This window comes from Pistacia vera, unplaced genomic scaffold, assembly GCF_008641045.1.
Source record: "Pistacia vera cultivar Batoury unplaced genomic scaffold, PisVer_v2 Contig27, whole genome shotgun sequence".
In the NCBI taxonomy this organism is placed as follows: domain Eukaryota; kingdom Viridiplantae; phylum Streptophyta; class Magnoliopsida; order Sapindales; family Anacardiaceae; genus Pistacia; species Pistacia vera.
This window is the reverse complement of record NW_022196079.1, coordinates 809617-836103: the sequence shown is the minus strand read 5'-3', so window position 1 is coordinate 836103 and position 26487 is coordinate 809617. Positions and strand designations below refer to the sequence as shown.

The following is a 26487-nucleotide window of genomic DNA, read 5'->3' as shown; positions in this document are numbered from 1 at the left end:
TAACATGCAATCAATATTTGAGCAAGGGTCAATATTTGAGCAGGGGCCAAAAAGTGTCTTATTTCTTTAAATTATAAAAGAAGAATAAAGGGAATTATCTTATTGCTATTTTAAAATATGTAAATATAAAAAATTTATTTTCAAAACTTTTTAAGCCTCCCTCAACGTCACGTACAAGTTACAAGCAATTTTTAAATCTTCACGAGCAACCATACTCAGGATTTGGCTTCTTCTTGAATTCAGCAGATTCATCTTTCTTGATAGAAATAAAAGTGTGAAAGTCAACAAAATAAAGCTGGGAGATCAGAAAGATGAAGCAGAAAGATTAGTTAACTTCAAAGCTCTGATACCATGAGAAAAATAGAGAAACTGAAAAATATATTGAAGAAACAGTTCTGAAAAGTGTGACTGAGTTTGTTATTACCGAAGCTCAGTTCTTATAATAACAACTTCAAGAGATTTTAGTGTTATTGTACTTCGAAGCAACTATCACAAGCAAAAATGGACATTTGATCAGTGAAAGTCTAAGCTCATTGAGAGTTTTCAAGATATAAGATTCGTCTAGCCACACACAGATTACATACAACGTAAACCTCATATGCAAAAATACCGACGCCATAGTACAAAGGTACACTACACTTTCTCATCTACCATTGCCCTTTCAAACGATCCACGGATTTATAAAAGAGAAATGATTGATCGCGGTGCTCGTTGGACGTTTAAGGCTCTAATCATAAAATATATAATTTGAGATGAATTTGATTGATTATTTATAAGAATGTTATGACTTTACATTTGCTAATTTCAACTTTGCTCAGGATGGAAAGAAAACCATCTGGAAAACACACAATATATATATCCTGTTGTGGCTTCTCAAGACAATTCAATCTTTAAGGGAGTGTATCATTGCCTTTGGAATCAAAATGGAGCTCCATGGATAATGAATTTATGCCATTGTTAGAAGAGCACCTGTCCACCAAACACAACCGACTGGACTTTTAGAAAACATTGATAACTGCTCAATGGATAATGAATTTATGCCATTGCTAGAAGTGAAAGCAGTTAAATTTTAACAGAGAAAGTGAAAATTAGCTGCAGAAACAAGACTTTCAAAGAATAAAATATATCGAAACTTCCTTCTAGCCTCAACATCAGTAACATGAAATATTAGCAAAAAACTACAAACAATTCCTGCAGGCTTGCAAATCATAGGCTTTGAAAAAGGCTTCAGCACCAACACCACTTGAAAATTTTCATGAAGCTGTGCAGAAACCTTTTGCAACTGTAGGAGTCCAGCTAAAATCTTCAACCACACATAACTTTTGAAATCCAATTCTGACACGTAACTCCAGAATTTCATCATTCCAGATCCAAGCATAGTCTTTGTGGCATTTACCAGCGTTGGTCTAAATCTTCTAATTAACGCTTCCCCAGGCAGAAAGTATCATTCCCTTCCACATCCAAATCTTGCTCCATTGCTGATTAGAAGAGAAGCTAACCATCCGGCAAACACATAACACCAACTGGAATTTTTTAACAAAAAGCAGATATCTGCTCAGTGTCCAAAGAATTTAACTTAATAAAATGGAAATACATTTTTCTACAGTATGGCAAGCTTTATTATGATAATAGAGGCAATAACAAAGTAACTTTAAAACTGCAATATGCAAAATCCATAAGATATTATAATAGCTAATATACAAAATAAATGTTTAGTACAAGGAGTGTTTAACAACATTTTGATATATCAAAACTGACAATTCAAATTGCATACATAGTTTAGATTGTTGAGTTGGCTCAGCCCAAGTTATTAACAATTTAAAACTTAATTTATTTTGTAAATATCTGAACAGCCCATTAGAATGAAGTGAGGTACTAGACTAATTCAACCTCTATATTCATTTCTAAGATCTAATAGAATTCATTCTTCCTCCTCTATATTCTTCATAATAGACTATTATCTTTCATCCTAAACATATAATCAATAATACTCAAGGAACTTACATTTATAGTTTGCTAAAATATATATTACACTATGATCTTAATAGATGATATCACAAAATAAAAATATTTTTGCCAAAAGTGAAACACAACAACATGCTCTTGCCAAAAAACAAGAAAAAAAATAAAAAAATTGTCAACTCCTCATAAGCATTAGAAGGAAAACTCAAGAGCAGAATACTCTTGCGAACCCCATAATCTCCAATCAGTAAAATTAACCATCATTTCTGACCGCCTTGTGATTTTATAGGTGATAGGGTAAAATTAACCATTCATTGCTCTTTTTATTATTATTATTATTATCCTCATTAGATTAATGACCATTAAAATAACATGTACATAACTGATGATCATATATGTTAAGACTTTGAATCTCTTTAGGAAGCAACACGACACTAATGGATACTTCAATATCAACTAAAGGGTAAGTCATCCCGAACTTAGATTATAGCCTGCTAATGCAAATATACCTAGGGGCTCAGTTCTGCTTAAGTAACATTAACGTGTCCCTTGTGTTGGACCACTGCTCCAGATGTATCCTCTGCTGCTTAAACAAATACAACACAGTGATAGAAGATTAATTATAAAGCAAGTAATAATGCCTCTAATTTAGATAGTAAGAACTTATAAAACAAATAAATTACAACAGAAATACCTGAAAATGATTTGCCTCTCTCCTTTGGCAATACAACAATGGGCCACTGTAGTTCCACTTGGATTATTTTTTTGGCTGTAGAGAATCCCTTCAATATAATTTCAAGAGACCAAACTTATTTAGTGTACATAATTAAAGCTTTTCACTAAAGCGCATGGAAAGGAGGAAAAAAAAGAAACACACACACACGCACACACACACACACACACACACACATATATATAGCATTGTACAAAGGGCCGGCTTTTGATACAAAGAAAACATTTTGATATGGTGTATCATGTGTCACCACCAAAAACCAAATCTTATTCTGATGTCAATATTTGTGTCCTAGAATTTTAAGCTGGCATTTCGTGCAACATAGGTTCAAAGCAACCGAATAATAATTCTGTCCCAAGTTTACATGATGCTTTCCATACGATCAAAAATTGAAGGCGGCATATAGGTCAAAAAGTTTAATGTGTGTCCATACAACTATATATGCATCTACATGAGCAAATTTACAGAGCCCATTCACAATAAAGATGAGCAAACAGACTAATTCCTTTTGAATAATAATCTAAAGATTGCATTATTTGAACAAGTAGCATGTGAGAATTTTTAGGTGGTTTTACTCAATATTTCCAGAATAATTATAAGCTAAACAATATATCTAAGAATTTAGATCAACTTTGGAAAAAGCAAGCAGAAATAAATATGTCAAAATTTAATTTTCAGGTAACTTGAGAAAAAACTATATAGTATATATTGAACAGTATAATAGATAATTTTTTATAACTGAACAAAGAAGGAAAAAATAACTAAATCATAAATTCATATATACAACCTATTGGTATAAAAGAAAGAGAAGAAAATATAACTACAGTTACAATCAAGATTACCTGTCCCCTTCACATGTAACTTTCTTAAGAGAAAAAGCATTAATTAGTAAACCACTCAAAAATTTTGTACCTCAGAAATGGCATGACGTGGTCAAGAGATAGTTTTCCCCAAATTCTCACTGTCACTCCTTCCAGTTTCTTGGTCCAAGGCCCCTGGTAAGTCTTTGTAAGAAACTGTTGCTCAATATCTAATTGACCAGTAACCTTCCAACTAGGACTAGTTGTACCCTCATCATCCTTAGCAATATCAAAACTACTCTGCATCATTAAAGGGAAAAGATAATTACAGGTTCTTCTCATTTGCAAATTTATTTCACAAATGCATAACAATAGTAATGATTAGAAAATAACAAAAATGAAAAGGGGAATAAAAGTTTCTTGATTCAGCATTTGTTTTTCCATTCCAGTCAATTCACAAACAATTTCAAACTGAAAACTTCTGGAAAATACATTCCACTACCCTGGAAGACAGTTAATGATATTGATGAAGTCATTAGCAACTGAAGATGAGAGGAAAATAATTAATCATTACTTCAGTTCTTGCAATGGTTTGATAGGAATGAAGCAAGTGAACTCTCCAAACCATGAAGCTTGTTGAAGCCATCCTGAAATGAACAGAAGGAAAATGAGGAAATCTGAAGAAACTTAAGGCAAAAAAAGAAAAAAAAAAAAATACTTTAGCTCATATTTCCTGATTTGGAGCAGCACTAGAATGGTTAGGCAGCTAGCCCTCTCTGGAATTGAAAAATAAAGTAAAAGTAGGCGCTCATGTCTTACACTATAATTGAAAAATAAGATAAAAGCCGTATTCCTCACCTGTGATAGCTGCTATTACACAACCAAAACCATGGCCAAACTTTTAATTAATATTTACGGGTAAACATTAACCAAACAATTGAATTGATTTAATACGAAATAGATTAGAAATTTTTTTAAATTCAATTTACATGTAGATAGAAATAGAATGCTGTCATTGATTGTATGGGTTAAAAATTGTGGGAATGTTACAGAGTGTATGGGTGTGCTTCTCACTGGGGAATTTTGTCAAACATATGATAGCCATTCACAAGCAAATTAACAGACCCAAGAAATCTTGAACCTAAGCATTAAACAACAACAAATGAAAGCAATACATGTGATATTGAAGTTGATAGAAGTAAATTGAGATGATTAAAACACACCTTCGGTGAAGATGAAATCGTCAGCTTGCTCGGAGCTGGAAGTGGAGAATGGCTCATTTCAGAGGGGAAACTGAAAGAGGGTTATTGAATTGAGGTTTATAAGGAAATTATGTATATAAATTACTACTTCATACATTATGTTAATAGCAGAATGAATGAAAAGTTACATTTTTTATGTGCATGTGGTGAGTTCTGTCATTCATCAGCCTCTGTTTTGATTGAAATAAAATACAGTGCATTGGTGAACTCAGTATGTTTTTAGTCCTATAGCTTTACAGGCTGTGTGGCTTGTCTAAATGCAACAACCCATCCTGCAAGCCCACCTAAGACGAACCCACTAACACCCCATCAAGCCAGGCCACTGATGACCCACCAAGCCCACATAATTTTGGAGAAGAAGGAAATTGGCCTCTTACAATGATTACTTGAGAAGGAAACAACCATCGAATTTTAAGAGCTGAATGCGTGCATTGTTGTGCTTCAACTCCTCATCTCATATTAGGATGTTATGGCTTTACGTTAGGATCTGGAAGCTCTGTCATATATAGCTCTTTAAGGAGGTGAAGCAATGGATCCTTCTTGTGGCTTCATAAGACAGTTCTTTAATAAGGGAGTGTATCTATCATTGGCTTCCAAATCAAAATGGAGCTCCATGTCTAGTTCAACGGATGAAGAATTTATGCCAGTGTTAGAAATGAAAACAGTTACAAATTTTAACATAGAAAATGAAAATTTGTTGCAGAAACAAGACCTTCAAAGAAAAAAATATACCTCTGAAATCACAGCTTCCTTCTAGTCTCCACAAACCATGCCTACAGGCAATAGGCTTGAAAATCTTAAGTTTTGTAAAGCTTTCAACAGAACCCTAACATAACTCTCCAGCTGCCAAAATTTCAACAATTGGTCACAAACACCTCTCAACAAATTTCACAAAAGCAGTAGCAGAAACCTTCACTAAAATGCAAATGTGGGGATCTTCAACTACAATGCAACCATTATGCTCACTTGTCTTACCATAAATAACTTTTGAAGCCAAACTCTGCAAAATAACCCAAGAAATTTATTGTTCAAGATTAAGCATAGTGTTTGTGGCATTTACCAGTTTTGATCTAAATCTTTTAATTAAGGACCCCAGGCAGAGTGTATCATTGCCTTGCACGTCCATATCAGGCCCTATTTCTAATTAGAAGAAGAGCTATCTGTAAAATAACCACGAAAAACATACTGGAAGTTTTAATAAGTAGATATCTGCACAGTCTCCAAAGAGTTTAACTTATTAAAAAGCTATAATAAATGTTATAGTCCTCACTATTCTTTTTAAACATGTCAAAAGTGATGAAAAGAAAGGATCTCTTTTTATGTATCCAGGAAATTTGTCAACTTGTTCGGAAATGGTACAAAAAAGGATGTCCTTTTTTACAATGGAAAAACGCTCCTCTGATGACTTCTTTAAGCATTGGAGTTACACCAGTGAACAAAAAAGAACAACTTCAAAAAGAACAAGTTTGATAGATACATGACTAAACATAAATTTTGAGATCAAAGCAAGCAACCAACTTACAAGCAATTTAAAATTCTTTACCAGCAAACATACTCAGGATTTAAATTCTTCTTGCATTCGGCAGAATCATCTTTCTTAATAGAAATGAAAGGTAAAGGATAAGAAAAATAAACCTGTCAGATCTTCAAGTTCATGAGTACCTACAGCGAACGACACTTGTGATTTCCAGTGGTGAGTTGCAGAATTTGAGCTCAATTTTTTCAGTTTAAGGTTTTGGAAGATCAGAAAATGATGAAGCAGAAAAGTTTTCTATTTGACATTAGTCAATTTAAAAGAAACAGAGAAAATATAGTAATTTATCACAAAATCATGGAAATAGACCAGAAACTCAATGTTGATAGAGCCAATAATGCATTAAAACAGAAATTCACAAACAGCGTATTGAAAAATTGTTGGACAACTGCAGAATTCCGAATGAATAAAACAAATCCAAGCAGTAAAGCAACAGGATGAATGTGCTAAGAGAGCACTACTCTATTCAACCAAATTTCAAGACAACATCAATGAGGATAGCAGAATGAAAAAACATCTTCCTCTTCAGGAAAATGGAGCTATAGTCTATCTGAAGCAATATAAACAAATTCCAGCTTCCACATGAAGAATGGCCTTAATCTTCCTTAGAACTCTGCACATTCTGTAATCATAAACAAAGCATATTGAATTTCACAAAATAAAAGAAAGAGGTTAAAGCAATTGATTAATACATCAATCGCAATAATATACCAAAGAAGATAAAATTTTCAGTTTATAACAATATCTTTAATTCATCTAGTTAATGAGTAAATATATTAGTACATGACGATCAGCAAATTAGAAAGTGCAGAGGAAATGGATATGATATTTTTGTCAATAAATGCATACCCTTTTATTGAACAGTTGCTGTATGGCAGAATTAAGTTCAGGGTTGCCTTCCCCACATTCTTCAACTTCATCCTCTCCTTCTATCAATTGTAACGCTTGTAGCATTGGCGTGCTTAAAACTCCAAGAGAAAAAGTCTCCATCTTCAAGCATTGTTTGACAATTACTTTTCTCAATGATGGAAAATCAAGACTAATATCTCCACCACAAAAGCTTGTAAGGCTTGGTAAACAATGAATTTCCAAATTATTCAAATAGTTGAAAGCAATTGAATCCTCCACCATTTCACCTTCCAAACTGGATATAATTTGATCCATCATTTTGCATTCAGATATATTCATATTTGTAAGCCACTTCAGAGTTTTAGCTTTTGAAAGGCTTAGCAAATATCTCAATCCATCACACTTTGATACTTGCAAACTCAACAAATTTTGGAAAGACACTGAAGATGACCATGAATTATCTAAACTGCCACATTCTGATAGTTTTAGAGTCTTCAGATTTTGAAAAGCGTTGTTAGGTTGAGGATTTCCTCCCCATAGATGCAACAATCTGGGCATTTCACATAACTCAAGCTCTTCCAATCTAGGGAATGCATCCTACAAAATCACAAGAAAGTAGTGTGAAACAAAAAAGAAGAGATGATTAGTATAGGTGGGCAGCACTAAATAGTGTCATTAGAAATACTTGGGGACTTATTTTTATCCGATAAAAAAAAAATCCTTTTAAAGGCGAATAATACTATATATTTATTAGATACTTGGGGATTTTTTTCATTTTTCATTTCTTATTTGTTTTATAGAAAAATGTAAAATAGAAAAACGAATCCTTTTTCTATATCAATTTGGAGTAAATTGATTATACGAAGGTGTTGTGCAACCAAAAATCCACTAAATGATTTGATCTACTAGGATAAACTCAAGTCACTTTAATTTGATGCACTTATTCTAGTTCATAGATAAGCATCCTTTTCTAAATCAATTTGGAGTTAAAAAAAAAAAAAAAAAAAAGGACTAAAATTTTTATACGGTAAAAACCACAGGTTGCTATATTATATAAGTAGGATGGAAAATCAAAATTCTTAGTTGCATATACCTGAGTGGACGTTTGAGCTGAATTATTTTGTTTTTTAATGAATACTTAGTTACAATGCCTTCTACATACCTTGTAAACCAAGAACAGTGGTCTTTGATTTGGGGTCTCATTTTGACTCTGTCCATGAGTCCCTTTGATGCTCAGAAATTCTGAAGCTAAAGTCTCCACATTGTTACATCCACATACCTTCAACTCGTCTAAAACCGGCCATTCTGAAATATGTTTTTTTGGGTAAAGACTTTTGAGACTTGGAAGCATCTGTAGATACAAGCTTGTTAATTTGGAGAACACAAATCTATGACCTGCTTCTTCATTAGCAACAATTTCCTCCATTATGCCAGATCTTTTCTCTAGCACTTCAAATATCTCTTCAACTGAATCACAATTTTGTACTTCCAGCCACTCTAGTTCTTGGTGTCTCCCAAGCATGTTAGGTGGAAAAACATTTACAAGTTTTTTACAAAACCGTACAAACACACGATTTAAACTGCAGAAGGAATCCAAAGAGACCTGATCGTCCCATATTTTTACCAACTCATCAGCAGAACGGATTTTCAATCTCTCCAAACAAGGGAGTCTTACCTGAAGAATTCAATTACAATTACAATTACGAGATACCGATTATTAATTACTTATAAACATAGACTTGAGATGTGATGAACAAAAATGAGAAAATAGGTTAAGTTGAATCTCCAGACAGTGTGAACAAAGAAGAGAATAAATGTGAAAGAAAAAAGAGAAAAATCACCTTTTTATCAAAAAGAGATTGCATGTGAGCGTGGAGGTTCTCATTTGAGTTCCTTTCTTCAAGTTTTCTGGTTGATGTCATGTCACTCCATATAGAATTGGAGACAAATGATTTCATACCAGGACAATTTTCAATCCACAATCTGAATAAGGAGGACAATTCAACAAAATTTCCCGTGGAGTGGCAGAACGTTGTGAGTTTTTGAAGATCTCTAAGCTTCAGCTGGTATAATTTAGGAAACAGAACTGTATTCGTCCTCTCCTCATCTTCAACTATAATTCCTTCTATCAACTTACAATTGGATATCTCAAGCTCCTTCAATTCGAAAAGGCTTTTGACCATTGAAGAAGAGAAAAAATATTTTAAATGATCAAAGCCATCGATGACCAAGATTGTTAACTTCTCAAAGCAAGAAGATGTTGCTGGCAGTTGGCTCTGCCATATCGACTCAGTGATGGTTGAGGATAAAGTTAAGTCGTCCATGGTAGGAAACACAACCTGCAGATATTATGATTGCTTTGTGAATAACATTATCTATGATAATTCAATTGTTTTACACTATGTAAATTTCTTTATTAAACCTAATCTTGGAGATAAAACTCAAACAAACTTACATTTTCACTGAAAAGGGATGGAAAGTGGAGGCTGAAGTCCTTCAAATGTATATTCTGACAGTCTTTTATGATGATAGTTTCCAAGGGAGGACATTCCAAAATACTACTTCCTGAATAGAAGCTTGTCAAGCTTGGTAAAGACTCAAGATTAATGGACTTCAACAGAGGGATTTCAATTTTATCAATGACCGCATTCTTTTCCCCTCTTTTTGTAATGATTTCTTCAACCAAAGCACAACTTTTTATTTCTATCTGTTCGAGTTGCACAAGGCTCGAGACAAAAGATGCAGTAAATATGTATCTCAAGTTGTTGCAGTGATCAACTTTCAATGATTTCAGATTTTTGAAGCCCAAAATTTCATGATGACTTCTCTTCGTTGCATGTCCATCAACATAATCAAGTTGCTCTTCCATATCAAACACCTTTTTCAGGGAATCACAGCCTTTTACCTCTATTGTTTCCACATTTTTGAAGTAGCTTAACACATTGGATGGAATTATAGTTGCAACACCAGAAAGCCCATCTAGCACTAGCGACTTCAAATCGTAGAATAAATCAATTGGAACTTTGCCATTCCATATATTTTCTTTTAAAGTGGGAAATTCACCAAGCTTCAAATGTCCGAATTCACGAAAACCAACCTGCAAAATCCAAAATATTTGAGTTATTTAAAACATTGCACAATGAGGATTTTGATTTTTAAGGGGGCAAATCATTGAAAAAATAATAATAAAAGAAACTATTTTATGCTTAAGCATGAGAATTTATATTATCATAAACGAAATTTAACATCAAAGGTTGACAAGGATGTAATAACTCCTAATTAAAAAGTTTTAAATTCCCATAACAAAATTATCTTCCGCAAACTATTCATATAAAACCTTTAATGTGAGTGGTTTTATATGTATTTTAAGACACATTTTAAGGTCACAAAAAGAAAAAAATATACACGTAGACATGAAATACCATGGAACGATTTGAAAATCATGTACTAGTACTTACAAGACAAAGAAGACATGAAAATAGCCAATAGTTTTATATGTGATAACAATGAAATACCAAAAGAAGAAGAAGTAGAAAATGATAAATCAAAATTATTTTGTAATATTGCAAAACCTGAAAGATGCATGATTTTGGTCTTAAATTTATTTTTCTGATTTGGTTTGTTCTATATATAGTCTACATCAAAATTGAGAAACTTAATTACATTGTTTACTTATGAGAAGTTTAAATGAACTTTTAACCAAGGTAAACAACCCTTGGACCGCATTAAATAACACTAGATCTCAACCTAGGCAAAAAACAGAAGGTAAAACAGAAAAAAAAAACAGAAGGTAAAACAGAAAAAAAAAAAAAAAAATTATTCTCAAGAGATTGCTTTGATTAACAAAACAAAAAATCATTCAATTCTGTTTCCCAAAATAGTTTCTAAAACCAACGTAGTGAAAAACATAGCACAACTATGTTGCTTTCAAAATTTGCTTAGCAAATGGTTTGCTTATGTCATGTGTAGATTGATGAGGCATGTTTCATAAACAATTAAGATATGTGGAATCCTGGAACTAAACGTTTTTTAATTGAAATAGTTGTGGAAGGATACTGGATTCTTGCAAGAAGAGTAGTTTTGAGAATTTGTATCCTTATGTATGATTCTTGTGGTCACGCGTTTGGCATTACAACAATTTTCTCACAGATTCTTCAAATATATAAAGAATAGTAATAATATATTGTAATGTTGCAAAAGAAAATAAAAAGAATATGTGAATCAGTAAGTACCATATTCGTAAACATCTGATGGATAGTGGAATTAAGGTCATCTTTCCACAAATATTCTTCATCAATCATCTGTGTTAGTTGTACTCTCTTTAATTTTGGTGTGCTTAAGCCTTCTCGGGAAAAGATCTTCAAATTGGGGCATTGACTAACAATTACTTGTTCTAAGCATGGGAATTTGAAAGCACAATTGGCTGAGCTGAAGCTTGTGAGGCTTGTTAAACAATGAAGCTCCAGAATTTTCAATTGGCTGAAAACAATCTCTTCTTCCGTTGTCTCTACCTCAGTCACTATTACCTCTGTCACAAACTTGCATTCTGTTATTCTGATTGTTGTGAGACGGACAAGAGCTCTCGCTGCTGAGCATGCTAATATATTTGCCAATCCATTACAACAATGGACTTCCAAATTCTTAATGTTTTTGAAGAAAATCGTGGAGGACGACATTAAATATGTCAAACGATGACATCTCCATATTTCCAGAGTTTGAAGATTTTGAAGAAATGTGTCCACTTGGGAATCTTTTTTCCATAGACATCCTTCATATGGGAATAGTTCTTGGAAAGTACAATCATATAGATAGAGTGAATTCAGATGGTACAATTTTTTAAGAACACCAAACCAAAATGCCATTAATTCGTTGCCACACTTAACCAGTCCAAGAAATTTAAGGTTCCTAAAGCTCCTAGCCGGAATACGATCCAAGCATTTGGGTGTAATGTTATCGGCATTTAAACCCAAACATTCCAAATTGGGTATGACCTGAAAATCAATGAGCAAACAAGAATATCCATTCATCAACAAGTTTCTTGAGAGTCAAATTTAGTATATAGAGGGTGCCACTTTTTAACCATTTGACTTTTCCAATTAATTATACTATTTATATGTTCTAAATAAACATAATTCTGACAACCTGATTATAAACTACTTTAAAAATACAAGAATTATATTAATTAACAAAATTTATATCTTACTTTAAAACATGAACAGTACGTTCAATAAATCCACTCGATTGGTTTGAAGAGCAAAAGGAAGTGATAACAAAAAAAAAGAAACGTCACAAATAACCTTAATGATTATGTTGGTGGCAACAGGAGAAGTCATACCTTTTCAAAGGAAAACAGGGCAGGTTGACTCTCTCCATCTGAAGCACATACTTTTATCTTTCCACAATTATACACCAACAACTGTTTTAGCATTGGCCACTCTATTGAATGCAACCCCATGTAGAAATGTTCAAGTTTCGATAAATTATCAAGTCTGAGGAAGGTTAATTGAGGAAACAAAAAACTAGGGGTCTCATTTACTTCCTCCTTGGCAACAATTTCCTCAAACCCGCAAGAGATAATCGTAAGCTCTTTAAGTTGCAAAAGACCAGTAGCTATGGAAACTGGAAAGAGACTTTTCATATTCCAACAACTGTCAACGGTTAATGTTTCTAGATTGTGAAAGGTAAGAAGTCCTTGAGTAGAATTAGAAGGAACAATAGTCAACAACTTTTCACAGTATTCGACTCTCACTTCTTTTAGCTTGGAAAAGGAATCTTTATGGAGTTGGTTGTGCCATATCAACTGCAAGTTATCCAAGTGTAAGAGTATCATCTTCTCCAAGCTTGGAAAAGCAACCTACAAAAAACATCTCCTCATGTTAATGTTTTGGTAATGATAATGATAATGATAATAAAATAATAATTTGAGACCATTAGACAATAAAAACATATCAAACAGATTTGGACTTTTTCTTAAAAGTAAAAATGAAAACAAAAGAAATGCGTTATAAGTGAATTTCTACTAATTAATAGCAGATAAAAATATTTTAAAATTCTAAATTTTGAGGCCAATAGACAATAGAAAATTTCAATTATAAGAAATAATTTCACCTTTTCGTTGAAGAGGGGATTTATATTAGTAATATATTTTTCCAAGCCCACTTCATCAGGTTCCTTTCTTAGCGTGTCTACACCAAAAGAATTTTGAAAGAATATCTCCAAATTAGAGCAACTCTCAATGTGAAGTTCATTCAAGGCGGGGAATTCAATTGAATTTCCAGTGCCAAATCTTGTGAGTTTTGGAAGAGCCGCCAGCTTTAGGTAGAATAGTTTTTGAAAACTCATATCAATTATCTTATCTTCTCCTTCTAACCCTTCTGAGTCAAATATTACTGCTTCCATTGACTTACAGTTGCATATCACAAGGTTTTTGAGTTGCATGAGACTTTTGACCATGGAGGATGAAAAGATAGACTTCAAACCATTACAATCCTCCAAAGTTAAGCTTTTTAAGCATTGCATATAGGAAGACATTGGTTGAGGTTGACCAAACCATATGTTCTCAATATTAATCGAGGACATGTTCAAGTTCTCCAATCTTGGAAACACAACCTGCAGAAACAAATCTCATTCCATAAATAACATAGAAACTAATTAAAGAACACCTAATTTTCCAGTAAAATAAAATAAACGGGAAAAGAAAATGGAAAACACACCTTCAAGCCAAAAATTATGAATTGTGGCAAGCATTGTAGTACTAGGGAATGCAATTGTTTAAACTCAACCTTACGATTCCTTTCGTTTTCATCAACATGGTTTGCACTTTCTTCACCAAAAATCGCCTTTAGCTTCTTGCAATCAGTTACTTTGATTTCTTTTATCTGAGAGATGTTTCCAGCCATAGAGGATGAGAAGAGATACCTCAACCTGTCACACTTTTCTACTTTTATGACTCTTAATTGGCTGAAAGACTTCGCATTGACTAGGCTGCAACATATCTTCTCCATATTACTTAGATTAACAAGAAACAATGATTCTAGGATTGGAAAGCAATCATTAGAAGGAGTGCATCCCATTGAGTTGACAATATACAAAATTTCAGAACTATTTTGTACAGAGAGATGCTTTAATTGTGGGAAACCTTCTCTGTCAAGTTCCCAAAGTATATCCTTAACACCATTTAGCTGATCTAGATAGAGATATTTAGCTTTCTCCACCAAAATTTCAACCCCATACCTCAAATGAAGACTTCCATTGCACTTGAGTCTCAATGTTCTCGAGGTTTCATAGTCACCAGACCACTCCCATCCATCTCCAATATGTACTTCATACTTATCTAAATTCTCAGGGATAAAGTCCTGCTGTATAATCTGCAGATTCGGGATATGTATGCGTAAAGAGTTCAGTTGAGACAATCTCTTCAACTCAGCAAGACTAGCGTTATTCTGTCCTTCAACTTCCCAGCGATCAAAGCTATTACATATAAATAGCTGTTCTAATCGAGACAAGCTGGCTATGACATTTGGTGTGATTACTTTAAGCTTTGGACAATTGATCAATAGTAATAGCTTTAGTTGCGACAATTGTTTAAAACTTTCAGGCAACTGTTCAAAACCACAATCTTCAAAACCAAGAATCTCTAAATTTCTTAGCTCTCCTATCATTGTTATATCTCCTAAAGTGCAATTCCTCAGAGCCAATGATTGAAGGTTTGTTAGGCAAAGAAAGGACGAGGGTAGTGGTAATAAATGAACTTTCTTCAAATCTAGAAATTTGAGTTCCATCATCCCTTGAAAAAAGTGGTTTGGGATTTGTGAAAAAGGATCTTTTTCAAGAAACAAAACAAATAACTGGAGGTTCGGAAACTTTACCCTTTCAGGAAGCCCATCAATGTCTCCATAGCACAAAGAAATTGCAATCGAATCTTTGTACATTTCCTTCACCAACACTTCTTTAGAGCCATCGGCATCATGAAAATTAAACATACGTTTCTCTTTGGCAATTGATGTAATAACAACATGAGTGATGTCATGCACTTTGACCGTCTCATTATTATTACCTTTCAACAACAAACACGAAGCTTCGAGATAATCAATCAGCGACTTGATTCTATTCATTCTATCGTTAATCGTATAAACATCTTGAAACAAGCCCAACCCCATACCACCTACCAGAAGGCAAATGAAATCTATATCACAACCCGCATAAGAAAGAGCACAAAGTAGAAGCAGTGATTTTGCTTCTTCACTGTTCAACAATTCGTAACTCAATTCAATAGTTGAGTATAAAGTGTTATCCATTTCTGGAACACATCTTGGATTAGAATTTTCTAACTGACGTAACGCATCCCTCCAGACAGAATCACTCTTACCATTCAAAGCATTTGCAATTATTGTAAGTGCAAGTGGTAAACCTGCACATTTTTCAATTATTTTAGCTGCTATATCTGTTAAATCACCAACAATGTTCCCAAACCAATTTCTTGCATCATCTTCAGCTAAAGGCTCAACAGATAAATACTTCTGAGTATTCATTTGTTTTAATACAACTTGTGTTCTCGCTGTTAATAATATTGTGCATCGCACTTGCTCATCGTTGCTTTCTTTCTTGTCTTGTTGGATGCTACCTTTATCATCATAGCTAAAAGGAATCCCAACAACCTTCAAGTCAAGCTTCTTCCAGATATTATCTACAATTACAATGATTCTGGCATTCTTCAACCTATAACGTAATTGATCAGCTCTTCCAGATAGACTCTCCTGGTCTCTAAATACCATGCCCAATTGACCAGCAATGTCGGCTTGAATTTGTTTAAGATCCGGATTCTGTTTTACCTCAGCAAAGACCACCTCATCAAATAAATTATCTTCCTTTGCTTTCCAAGCAACTTTTCTGACCAGTGTGGTTTTGCCCACACCACCCATCCCGTATACTCCAATCATGTTAACAGTAGAATCCTTCAATGCCTCCATGATATCGTTGAAATTGGACTCTCTGGAGTGAAAGTGCTCATACTCCTCACCGACAAATATGGATTCCGTCCTCTGTAGAATAACGGGGTGGGAAACTCCTCTGAATTTTCCTTTTTCCAAGAGCTTGGCTCCATCCTCTAACACCTGCTCTGCATCCTTGCTGAGCCTGTATCGTTTCATCAAATCAGGACACAGCCCTTTGAAACAGCGCCTCTTTGCTTTATCTTCATCATCAACGAGCTTTACTTCACGTTCCATGAAACCTTCCACGCCCCTCAGCCAGTCTTTAACTTCATTGTAAATCTCTTCCCCTTGTCTTTCAGCAACGTCAACATCTGTTTCCACATCTTGTTTTCGACTTCTAACCTCCTCAACTTGTTCGTTTGCCTTCTCTATATACTTCTGGTACTTGAACACATAGGAAATCTTCCGACAAATGAAATCATACACAGTCTCTGTAACTTGTTCAGCAACTTTGGAACCAACAACAGTAACTATTTCAGCCATTACCTTTTTTTTTTTTCTTTTCTTTTTTTTGGTTTAAACAAGGAAAGCCACTGACAAGTGACAAACGCTACTTAGGAGGGCAAGAAAAAAGAAATACTGAAAAAAGAGATATACTAGAAATGTCTATGAGATCAAAAAAATTCTAAAACTAATGTTTAAAAAAAAAGGCAGATACCAGAAATATGGGGAATAAGATCAAAAAAGGATTAAGAGAAGTTGAATGTTTGATACTGGATGTAAAACAAAGCTAATAATATAACGGCAGGAACAAGCTGAAAAAGAAAACGATAGGAATAATAAGCAAGAAAAATCAAAAAAAGAAACACAGACAAGAGAACTACTAGAATATGAGAAACGGTAAGATCAGAAAAGCCGAAACTAATGTTTTTATAAGAAAAAGCTCGATGAACAAAAAATCTTTTCTTTTTTTTTTTGGTTTGAAGATAGTAATGGATACTGGATACAAAGCAAGGCTAATAAAATGACAGAAAAATAATAATAGTTAAGAGTACTCAACGGAATTGGTTTTGGAAGTTTAAAGAAATGGCACCTCAATCGCTATATCCGTGTAAGAGCTGTGTTCAAGGACCAGAGTGCTTGTTTGCTTTTCTTCTGGGTGATTAAGGACCAACAGACATTGGAAGAATAATATTCAACACTCAAAACTTTTTTATTTTAAAAAAAAAAAATAAAAAAAAAACATAGTCAAAAGAAGGTGGCAATGCCGACAATTCACTTTGAAAGAACATAAAAATTAGTCCTCATGAAATGACTTAATACAATTCTCATCCATAATTAAAATACAATTCTTTTTCAGCAAATTCATAATTCTGGGCTTCAGAAATTCCAAAACATTTTCATTCTCTTTCTGCACCTCCTCCTTAACATTTTCATTCCAAAACTACTAATAATTGTAGGATTCCTCTTGCATTATACAGACAAAATTATACGAAAAAGATAAACCTTCAAGCATAAGGTATAGTGCATAAGAAAAATAAATAAACTTCTATAATAAAATAACAAATCAAGATAAGGAATAGCAATAATAAAACAAATCTGACTTGTGCAAGTCATAAATTTTTTGTTTAGAAAAATTATTAATATTTTTTTATTATACTTGTCTTGAAAATCAAAGTTTGTAAATTGCAATAAAAGAAAGTTCAGTGTATAGTTTAGGATGATTACCTAGATATAAATTTACACTGTATACGGTATACTTTGAAATGATAAAATAATATAGTGAGACAACAGTGGGGTCAAATATAATTTCTCTTTAACAAAGTTGATTGTAAAAGACAAATAAAAAGAAAAAGGTTGGAAAACACATTGTCCCACCTACAAGATTTAATAAATATCCCATTCACAAGAAAAAAGAATATAGTGACCATTTACACTTACGGTTTACTTTGAAATGTCTTCAAAAATTCACTGGACCCAACTTATTAAGATGAACAGCTGTGATTGAACAATATGAAGCCTCACTAAAAATTGTATTTGGAGTACACTTTTTATAGAAACTAATGTTAAAGGGCATAAATTTCAGTTTCTTCCAGAAAGAAACAATAACGGTGAAAAACTGTTGACTTTAACATAGGTAAGGGTATGAATGTAAGTTTATATCTAATAAGCATTTAAAACAAAATTTGTAAATCAAATAATTGAAATAGTTTGACAAAGCAATTGTCACATGAGATAGTATACAAAGTTAGGATTCAATATAAGTTTTTATGTATAACATTAATTCTCATATTAATGATAATAACTGATATTTTTCTTCTATATGTTTATTAATATATCTAATGCATTTTTTAAAAGAATATTATATCATAAAATCATTATAATAATGGTATACTATCGAGATTGCCAAAATCGACGTGAGACAATCTACATGTACTCGGTGATATTGCTATGATTTACGGTAGCAATTAACCATAAATGGCAGCTGAATGTCATACACTACCTATGACTAAAACATGTATTACAAATGCACTTGTTAATTATATATCTAGGAGTGAATCAGGTCCCACGACAAGTATTACTCTAAATATGTTTCAAGGCCTATTTTAGAAATGATCTTAAGTGATAAACTTTATTTAACTCTAATTGAAACAAATTATTTATATTACCCAATTTGGAGAAATAAAGCTTTAACATTAAGCTCGTTGGCAATTCAATTAATCAATGCGGTGTAACAAACGAGGAAAGTGGAAACTGAGGCCCCTCCATCATTCAACTTTATTGAGCAATGAATGTAAGTATATTCCTTCTAATTGAGCAATGAATGTCAAGTAAATTCCTGCTTATTCTATCACACTTGTTCTTCTTCAATGAATGCAGTAATTTTGCTTCAATAACAAAATTACCATATAAATCTTTACTGAACTCATAAAAATTACTGCAATAAGTAATTCTTCTAAGAAAAATCTTGCTTCGAAAATTTAGATTCAAACCCGCCTTCGAGCCATCGCTCATCAAACGTAGGAAGGTTAAATACTTTATTTCATTTTACCAAACAGATACTGTTAGAGTTGTCGACTACTTTAACATTAATGGGTTACGCAGATACATTCAGGGGTTCCGCTGCCTGGTTTGGGCCTTTTCCATGAAAAGCCTCTAAATGATTTCTTTAAGTTACTGATCATTATTAGGTTTGGGCTTAGGAATATGAATTCTTATAGAACTAGGTTTAATCCTTTAAACCTAGAATATAAACATATTTTTCTCTTGTTATGAGTGATAACAAACTTTATTGTAAAACGAGAGAGGTGAGACAGTATTGAAATAATATTAACTCTGACCTAAATTGGGTGAATCAGGGTAAATCGCGTATATTACTTTCTCTATTTATTGTTTATGTTTGTTTGTTTAATGTTTATTCTGTTCTCGTATTACTCTCTATTTTGTTCATATACTTGCTCTTGTTTAATATCTTCAACAAGAATTAATATTTTATAACATGAAAATAGACCAGAAACTCGATGCTGATAGTGGAAATAATGCATTAGAACAGATATTATTCATAAACAACATATTGCAAAATTGTTTGACAACGTACTTGAGAAATTAGAATGCATAAAACAAATCCGGACAGTAAAGCAACTGGATGAAGGTGCAATCAAGGGTCCTCCACATTGTAAATAGAATCACTCCTTATAATGTTAATTTATAGTAGAAGATGAAACTCATGAAAGTGGCATTACAAAGATGAAGATTTTAAGACTTGTTAACATAAGGGAAAATCAATGATAATAGGAAAATGAAGCTTAATTAATAATTGTACTGTTGTTACTAGCTATCGGTCACATTTGCTACTATATGAAGGGTAATTTGGTCTTAAAACGTGTCAAAATTGGGGTGAAGGTTATTTTCTGAGACACTTTTCAATCTGTATTATTTTTCAATTTCAACCCTAAAATTAGGCTATTTAATATAGTTTCCCTAAAGATGTTAACATATAAAGTAAAATAAATAGGAAAAAATCATCCATGCATTTCTATTATTAAAGTATTTTATAGAATAAAAAATTCAATAATTTCTATTATTGTTGAGGAGATAATTCCTATTATTACTTTTAACATAAAGCAAAGTAAATAAGAAAATAAATAAAATCTTACTAAAAAAGAAAGCAACTGAATAAACTTTTACAAAGAATTCTCTTTAATAAAGTTGGCATTTTATCTTATTCACTAGAAACGAATACTATCTGCTGCTTTTGTTAGAAGATTTAGCTCCACCCATGAAATTTAAAGAACCAAATTCTATTCCCCTCACCATTTTAAATAACTTTTTACCAAATCGCTTTGCATCCTATTCAATAATTTATTCCCACGCCAAACCTTTTATCAAAGAGGAACAAATTCAAGAGGAAGATTGCTTTAAAGGAAACAAGTGAACATTTGTCCTAGAAGCTTGATTAATCTGACGAGATTGGTAGATTATTACTTGAAAAAATTGTCCCTATTTAACTCAAAATAAAGTATGACCTTGTTCTTCTCATGTGAAGTCATAACAGATTAAACACAAGCATTTAATTTCTCAGTTAAAAAAGGTACTAATTAAATTTCAAGTTGGTTATAAATTTTATAAAAGAATTTGAAAATTAAATTATTTTTAAATTTAATTGTTTAGATTTTAGAAGAAGAATGACTCTATATCCATGTATAATATTTCATATTACAAAATAATTTTGTATTAAGAATTAATTAATTAAATCAATTATTAAATAATTTTTTAAAAGAATTGAAAAATTACACAATCACAACTGCCAACACTGGCAGTGACATATCCAGTGATACTATCGAGGTCGCCAAAATTGACATGAGACAATTTACATATACCCGGTGAAATTGCTATGATTTATGGCAGTAATTCGGAGTAAATGGCAACTGAATCTCATAGACTGCATATGACTAAAACACGTATTACAAATGCATTTGTTAATTATATATTCAGGAGTAAAGTAAGTCCTACGACAAATGTTACTCTAAATATGTTTCAGCCTACTTCAGAAATGATCTAAAGTAATAAACTAATTCTAATTTTAAACAACAATAACTATTTATTCTTTTAAATTTTATTTTAAATTAGTTATAACACCCAATTTAGAGATATAATCCTTTAACGTTAAGCTCGGTGACAATTTAATTAATTAATGTGTGTGACAAACGAAGTGGAAACTAAGACCCCTCCATCATTCAACTTTATTAAAATTCTGGCTCCACCATTGCAAAAAATCTCTCCCAAATGAAAGGTAAAGAGCTAATATTGATAGAATTTGAGGTAGACATGACTCCTCACCCAATAAAGACTTATTGGGTGAGGAGTTATACCCATCTCAAATTCTATCATGGTATCAGAGTCAGATTCAGTTGAGTTGAGTATTTGACCAGGGGGTGAGGAGTTAGAGTCAACAACTAACTCCACGAACAAACATGACCCAACATATAGGCTTGATCGTGATGGGTTGTGTTAGAATCTCACACCGATTAGGCATGTTTAAGCCTATTGGTTTACAAGAGAAGGTAATCCTCCCATTCAAAAACTTACTGCAAATATAATTCTTCCAAGAAAGATCCATATTCAAACCTGCCTTTGAGCCATTGCTAATTCTATGTATAATGTTTGAATGCTTTATTCCATGTTACCAAACAAAGTTGAAGTATACATGCATGTTTAACATCTTCAACAACAAAATATTGTTTCAAAAACATGATAACAGACCAGAAACTCAAAATGCTGGTTGAGCTATAAAACAGAAATTTATAAACAGAGTATTGCAAAATTATTTAACTGCCTGAGAAATCAGAATGCAAGTAGTTAAGCAACAGGATGAATGTGCAACGAGGGGGCGCTTTATTATTCAGCCAAATTTCAAGACAACATCAGTGAAGATAGCAGAAACAAAGTCCCTCTTCATCTTCAGGAAATTAGAACCGCAGTATATAGATCTCAAACAATATAAACAGATTCCAGCTTGCATATGAAGAATGCCCTCAATCTTCCTTACAAGTCTGCATATTCTGCATATTGAATTCATAAAATAGAAGAAACAAGATTCAGGCCGTTCTATGCATCAACTCATCAGAATGACTGATTAGCAATCTCTCCAAACTAGGGAGTCTTACCTGAAAAATTCAATTACAATTACAATAACGAGATGCCCATTATTAGTTACCTGAAAAATAATAATGTGGGCAAACCTCCGGAGAAGCAAAGAGAACGATCAGCTTAAAGAATCTTTTGACGAAAGCTTCAACAACGGGAGGTAAGTTCCATTAACTTCAAGATCAGTACTAAGCATTGGCAATAGCAATATGTCAATGTACTCTATTTCCATGCCCTTCACTGACTCATTCACTAACTGCATATCTTTAATCTAAGAGCCCATTAAAAGTCAGAAGAAAATCAACGCAACACCACCCAGAAAGCTTATATAGGAAATGGGAAAAAGGAGAGAGGAGACCAAAGCAGGAATAATTCCTCTGCATCTTAAATTCAAACTTTGAGCTTTTCAATAATGAATTCATCCTACCTTTTTCTTACTGTTTTCTTTAAAAAATTTCATGGTTTCAATACAAGACTGCTCCAAGGCTACTATATCAGGCTCTTAAACATAGTAAATTAAAATAGTCCTTCCTGACATTAGCCGATCTAAATAGTGTTTCTAATGGTATAAAAACTGTATTCCCCCAGCAAAATAATATGAGTTTAAGCTATAGAACTTGAGAATGAATTGAATAGAACTTCAAGTTACAATAATAAAATTGCCAATACTTTTAACGAGCTATCAGATAAAGAGAGTTCGCTAGCTGTGGGCAAAAATTGACATTGATAAACTAATGAGAAAAGTCATCTCATATGTTTTTATAAGTAAAAAAATTTCGAGTTGAATCTCCTGCAAAAGAGGACAATTACCAGCAAAAACAAAACAAATAAGTCAACAAGTCTCTAAATCTTAAAACAAACATCAGAAAAACTAAATGAATAAGTTCATACAAAAATATACCGAGTTTCCTGTATTTGAGATTCATCAATAGACTATTTTTTAAGTCAAAGCACATAAATAAGGTTTCATTCATTCTGCACATAAAATCAAAAGAAATTTTTGAAATCAATTAGCCAAATTTTGATATTTTGTAATCTTTTTTATACATAATTTCCTTATATACCTCAATACAATAACCCTCTTCAGTTTGCCCTCTAGAATGCGCTTTTCTCCACCTCCAGCTCCGAACAAGCTGACAGTTACCTCTTCGCGGAAGGTGTGTTTTAATCATCTCAATTTACTTATATTTACTTTAATATCACTGGTATAGCTTTGATATGTTGCGTACAATGCTTGGGTGCTTGATTTAATTAAAATTCTTGTCTGTATGTTGATGTATTGTATTTTGTTGTGTTGTTTAGTTATATGGGTTCATGATTTCTTGGGTTTGTTAATTTGCTTGTAAATGGCTATCATGCGTTTGACAAAATTCCCCAATGAGAAACACACACATTCACTGTGTAGCATTCCCACAATTTTTAACCCATACGCTCAATGAGTAACTTTTCCGCCGGACAATCCTGAAAACAAAAGGCAGGATCCTCGCAGCCTAATAAAACAACTTCCTTTAAGCACAAGCGAGGAGTCTTTCAAAAAGATTGTGAGTAAATGCCTTGGGGTTTTGTTTTAAATTTCTTATATTAGTGGAAACCTCTTTGTTGGGAGTTCTATTGCCTTTTTCATATTTTTATTCATGTACTTTGGTACTGCAGTGCAACACATGATGTACGGTTTTGGCAAATGGTAACTGTCTTTCAGCTTTATTTTCCCCTATCAACAGGATTGGGACACTAAATTGTGTTGTTGAGCAATCTCAAATACAATGATTTTGCTGTTATGCATGGAATTGTATATGATAATTAATGAATCTATTATCTCCTCATTTTATTTTTGATTCATGTGGATATCTCCAAACCATAACTTTAACTGTAAGCTCTATTATCAGCCTTTATCAGACCTGAATTAGCTCATCTCCTTGCATGCCCTAATTTTCATATGAAATTACTCTGATGTTTAGATTCAGCTAATTTGTTGTTTCCAAAAGCATTAGACTGGCTTTAGTAAACCGGGGACATTTCTCTCTCTCTCTCTCTCTCTCTCTCTCTGAATTATTTTTCTTTTTCATTCCATAAAATTACAACTTGCTTTGATTGCTATGGTTACTTGTTGTTCATTTGGGTTACTTCTTGTTCATTTTGTTGACTTAGCCAGTTGGTTTTGGGGTATTTTGTGAATTTGGTAAGATAAACCTAGAAAATAGTTGGCAAGAGTCATTACATACTTTTTGAAGTTTGCTTCAAAATAATGTTAAAATTGTTTGTAGTGTTTATTACCTGTTTTAAGTGGCTCATAGCTGAAACTTTTTGCAGTCTGCATAATCCAGAAACGAAATAATATTTTTCATGCCTCCTGAACATGTCCTGCAAATACATACCTGCATGCATACACATATATTATCTGATGGTTTATATTCTCTCTCTGAACAGATATCAGTTTTTTAATGAATTGATGTATATATCACTTGAATGATAATTATATGCCATCATAATAATCCATGCTTCATTAACATCTAGAGCCCTTAGTCTCCATGTGGTCACATTTTACTTTTACATGATTCACATGGAACTGTTGTTATTTTGTTATTGGAATGTATAATGATATGCATTTTCCTCTTTTAAATTTTATGTCTAGTTTGATATATGTATGAATTTCTTGTTTTATTTCACTCAGCCGCTTCCAGAAACTTTGGCACTTGTAGAGGACATATTTTTGGAATATGTCATAGATTTGGTATGCGTTCTTTCTGATTAGTACGTATCTTTTTAATTTCTCTAATAAGATGGCATGGCAGGTGTGATAGCTATGTATGCCACTTTTTCTACGGGCAAAAAAAGCAGAGAATATTGGCTCAAAAAGGGAAAAGTTATCAGTTGAGGATATTCTATATTTAATTAGAAAGGTATCTTTCATGAGAGCTTGTTTAGTTCACCTTGTTGTTAATGGAAAGTTGATCTTCCCACTTGGGGTTTTATATTTATTTTCTACTTATCCAACAAAATAAACTTCGATGCAACTTTATAAATAAACTTTCTTTGAATAAAAAAATCTCCATTGTTCTTCCACCAAATGTCCGTTTATTATGTACTGTAAAAGTATCTTAGCAAAATGATTAAATTATTATCTAGAAAGATTTTAGTATGAGATATTTCCTTGGCTTTTGTTGGAAATGGGAGGTGGTACAATGAAATTGTCTTTTTCTTGCTTTTTAATTTGAGGAAGTTTGGTGCTTTAAAGCTATACTTTTTTTGGTTGTATTGAAATTTTATTGATCGAGTCAGCAGGATTTGCCAAAACTTAATCACTAAAACAAGCAAGGAAAGCTTTTCTCGTAAGCGGCCACCAAAAGAGTTGCATAGCATTATCTTCCGAATGACATTCATGCAAGAGTTTGTTTCATTTCTAGATGGTTTTCTTTCCATCATAAGCAAAAGGGATAAAAGACGACGATGGTCGTGCTAATATAGTTCACAAGCTCATCTACAATCCATAGGAGTAAGACCAATCTAAACTCCCCTTGAGCTGAAATCATATGGCTTTGCATATTGCAATTTTAAAGTAATTCCGTTATTGGCCTCTGTTTTCATAATAGAGCTCACCATACTGCAGAAAAATGTATTTCTATTTTATTAAGTTAGACTCTTTAGACATTCAGCAGATATCTACTTTCTTTTAATTAGAAGATTATGATGTGGAAGGCAATGATACATTCTGCCTGGGGGAGCCTTAATTAGAAGACTATGCTTGATCTTGAATGATAATTTCTGGAGTTATTTGTGGTAAGAGAAGTCGACATAATTGTTGCATTGTAGTTTAACCTTAATGTTGGATTCTACAGTTGAAATTTATTAAAGGTTTTTGCTACTGCTTTATGTATTTTTCTGAGTGGTGTTGGTGGTTAAATATTGAGAATTTGGCTGCTTAGAGTTATGGGAATGTTTGTGAAATTGTGTTGAAATGAGTGTCTAATATTTCATGTTACTGATGTGGAGGCTAGAAGGAAGGTGTGATTTGAGAGGTATACTAATAGAAACCCTCCTAATACTCAACCAAACAAATGAAATAGTAGCAACCAACAGCCAAGAAACAAGAAAAGGATAGATGTCTATATTGATATTCAGCAAACAGATAACAACAGCAACACAAGATAACCCAAAAAGAAACAACCCACTAATGAAATTTTAACTGTCTTCATATCTAACAATGGCCTAGATACTTTAGACATTGAGCAACTATTGAAGTTTTTCTCAAAATCTAGTCGGTTGTATT

General features: G+C 32.8%; 1 protein-coding gene and 1 pseudogene across 1 annotated transcript; one reads left to right on the top strand and one right to left on the bottom strand.

Annotated features, from left to right (window-relative positions):
* Window positions 1-820: 820 nt before the first annotated feature.
* LOC116133468 lies at window positions 821-16616 on the bottom strand. Its single transcript, XM_031419172.1, has 15 exons — window positions 13854-16616; window positions 13249-13749; window positions 12476-12994; window positions 11373-12131; window positions 9596-10237; window positions 8982-9479; window positions 8303-8815; window positions 7141-7737; window positions 5490-6913; window positions 4719-5374; window positions 4070-4142; window positions 3608-3795; window positions 2657-2744; window positions 2472-2545; window positions 821-1523 (listed from the first exon to the last, which is right to left on the bottom strand). The coding sequence occupies exons 1-9, from the start codon at window positions 16614-16616 to the stop codon at window positions 6887-6889; spliced, it is 6819 nt and encodes a 2272-aa protein (XP_031275032.1). The 3' UTR covers window positions 821-1523; window positions 2472-2545; window positions 2657-2744; window positions 3608-3795; window positions 4070-4142; window positions 4719-5374; window positions 5490-6886.
* Window positions 16617-23574: 6958 nt separating this feature from the next.
* On the top strand, window positions 23575-25526 carry LOC116133467 (annotated as a pseudogene).
* The last annotated feature ends 961 nt before the right edge of the window (window positions 25527-26487 follow it).

What these genes read in the sequence shown, in the direction of transcription:
- LOC116133468 (XM_031419172.1), bottom strand. Translation starts at nt 16,616, where the DNA reads ATGGCTGAAATAGTTACTGTTGTTGGTTCCAAAGTTGCTGAACAAGTT. An exon ending in ATCAGATGTTTACGAATATG is followed by an intron (nt 10,238 to 11,372) that starts GTACTTACTGAT and finishes TGGATTTTGCAG; the next exon opens with GTTGGTTTTCGTGAATTCGG. An exon ending in AGCAACTGTTCAATAAAAGG is followed by an intron (nt 6,914 to 7,140) that starts GTATGCATTTAT and finishes TTATGATTACAG; the next exon opens with AATGTGCAGAGTTCTAAGGA.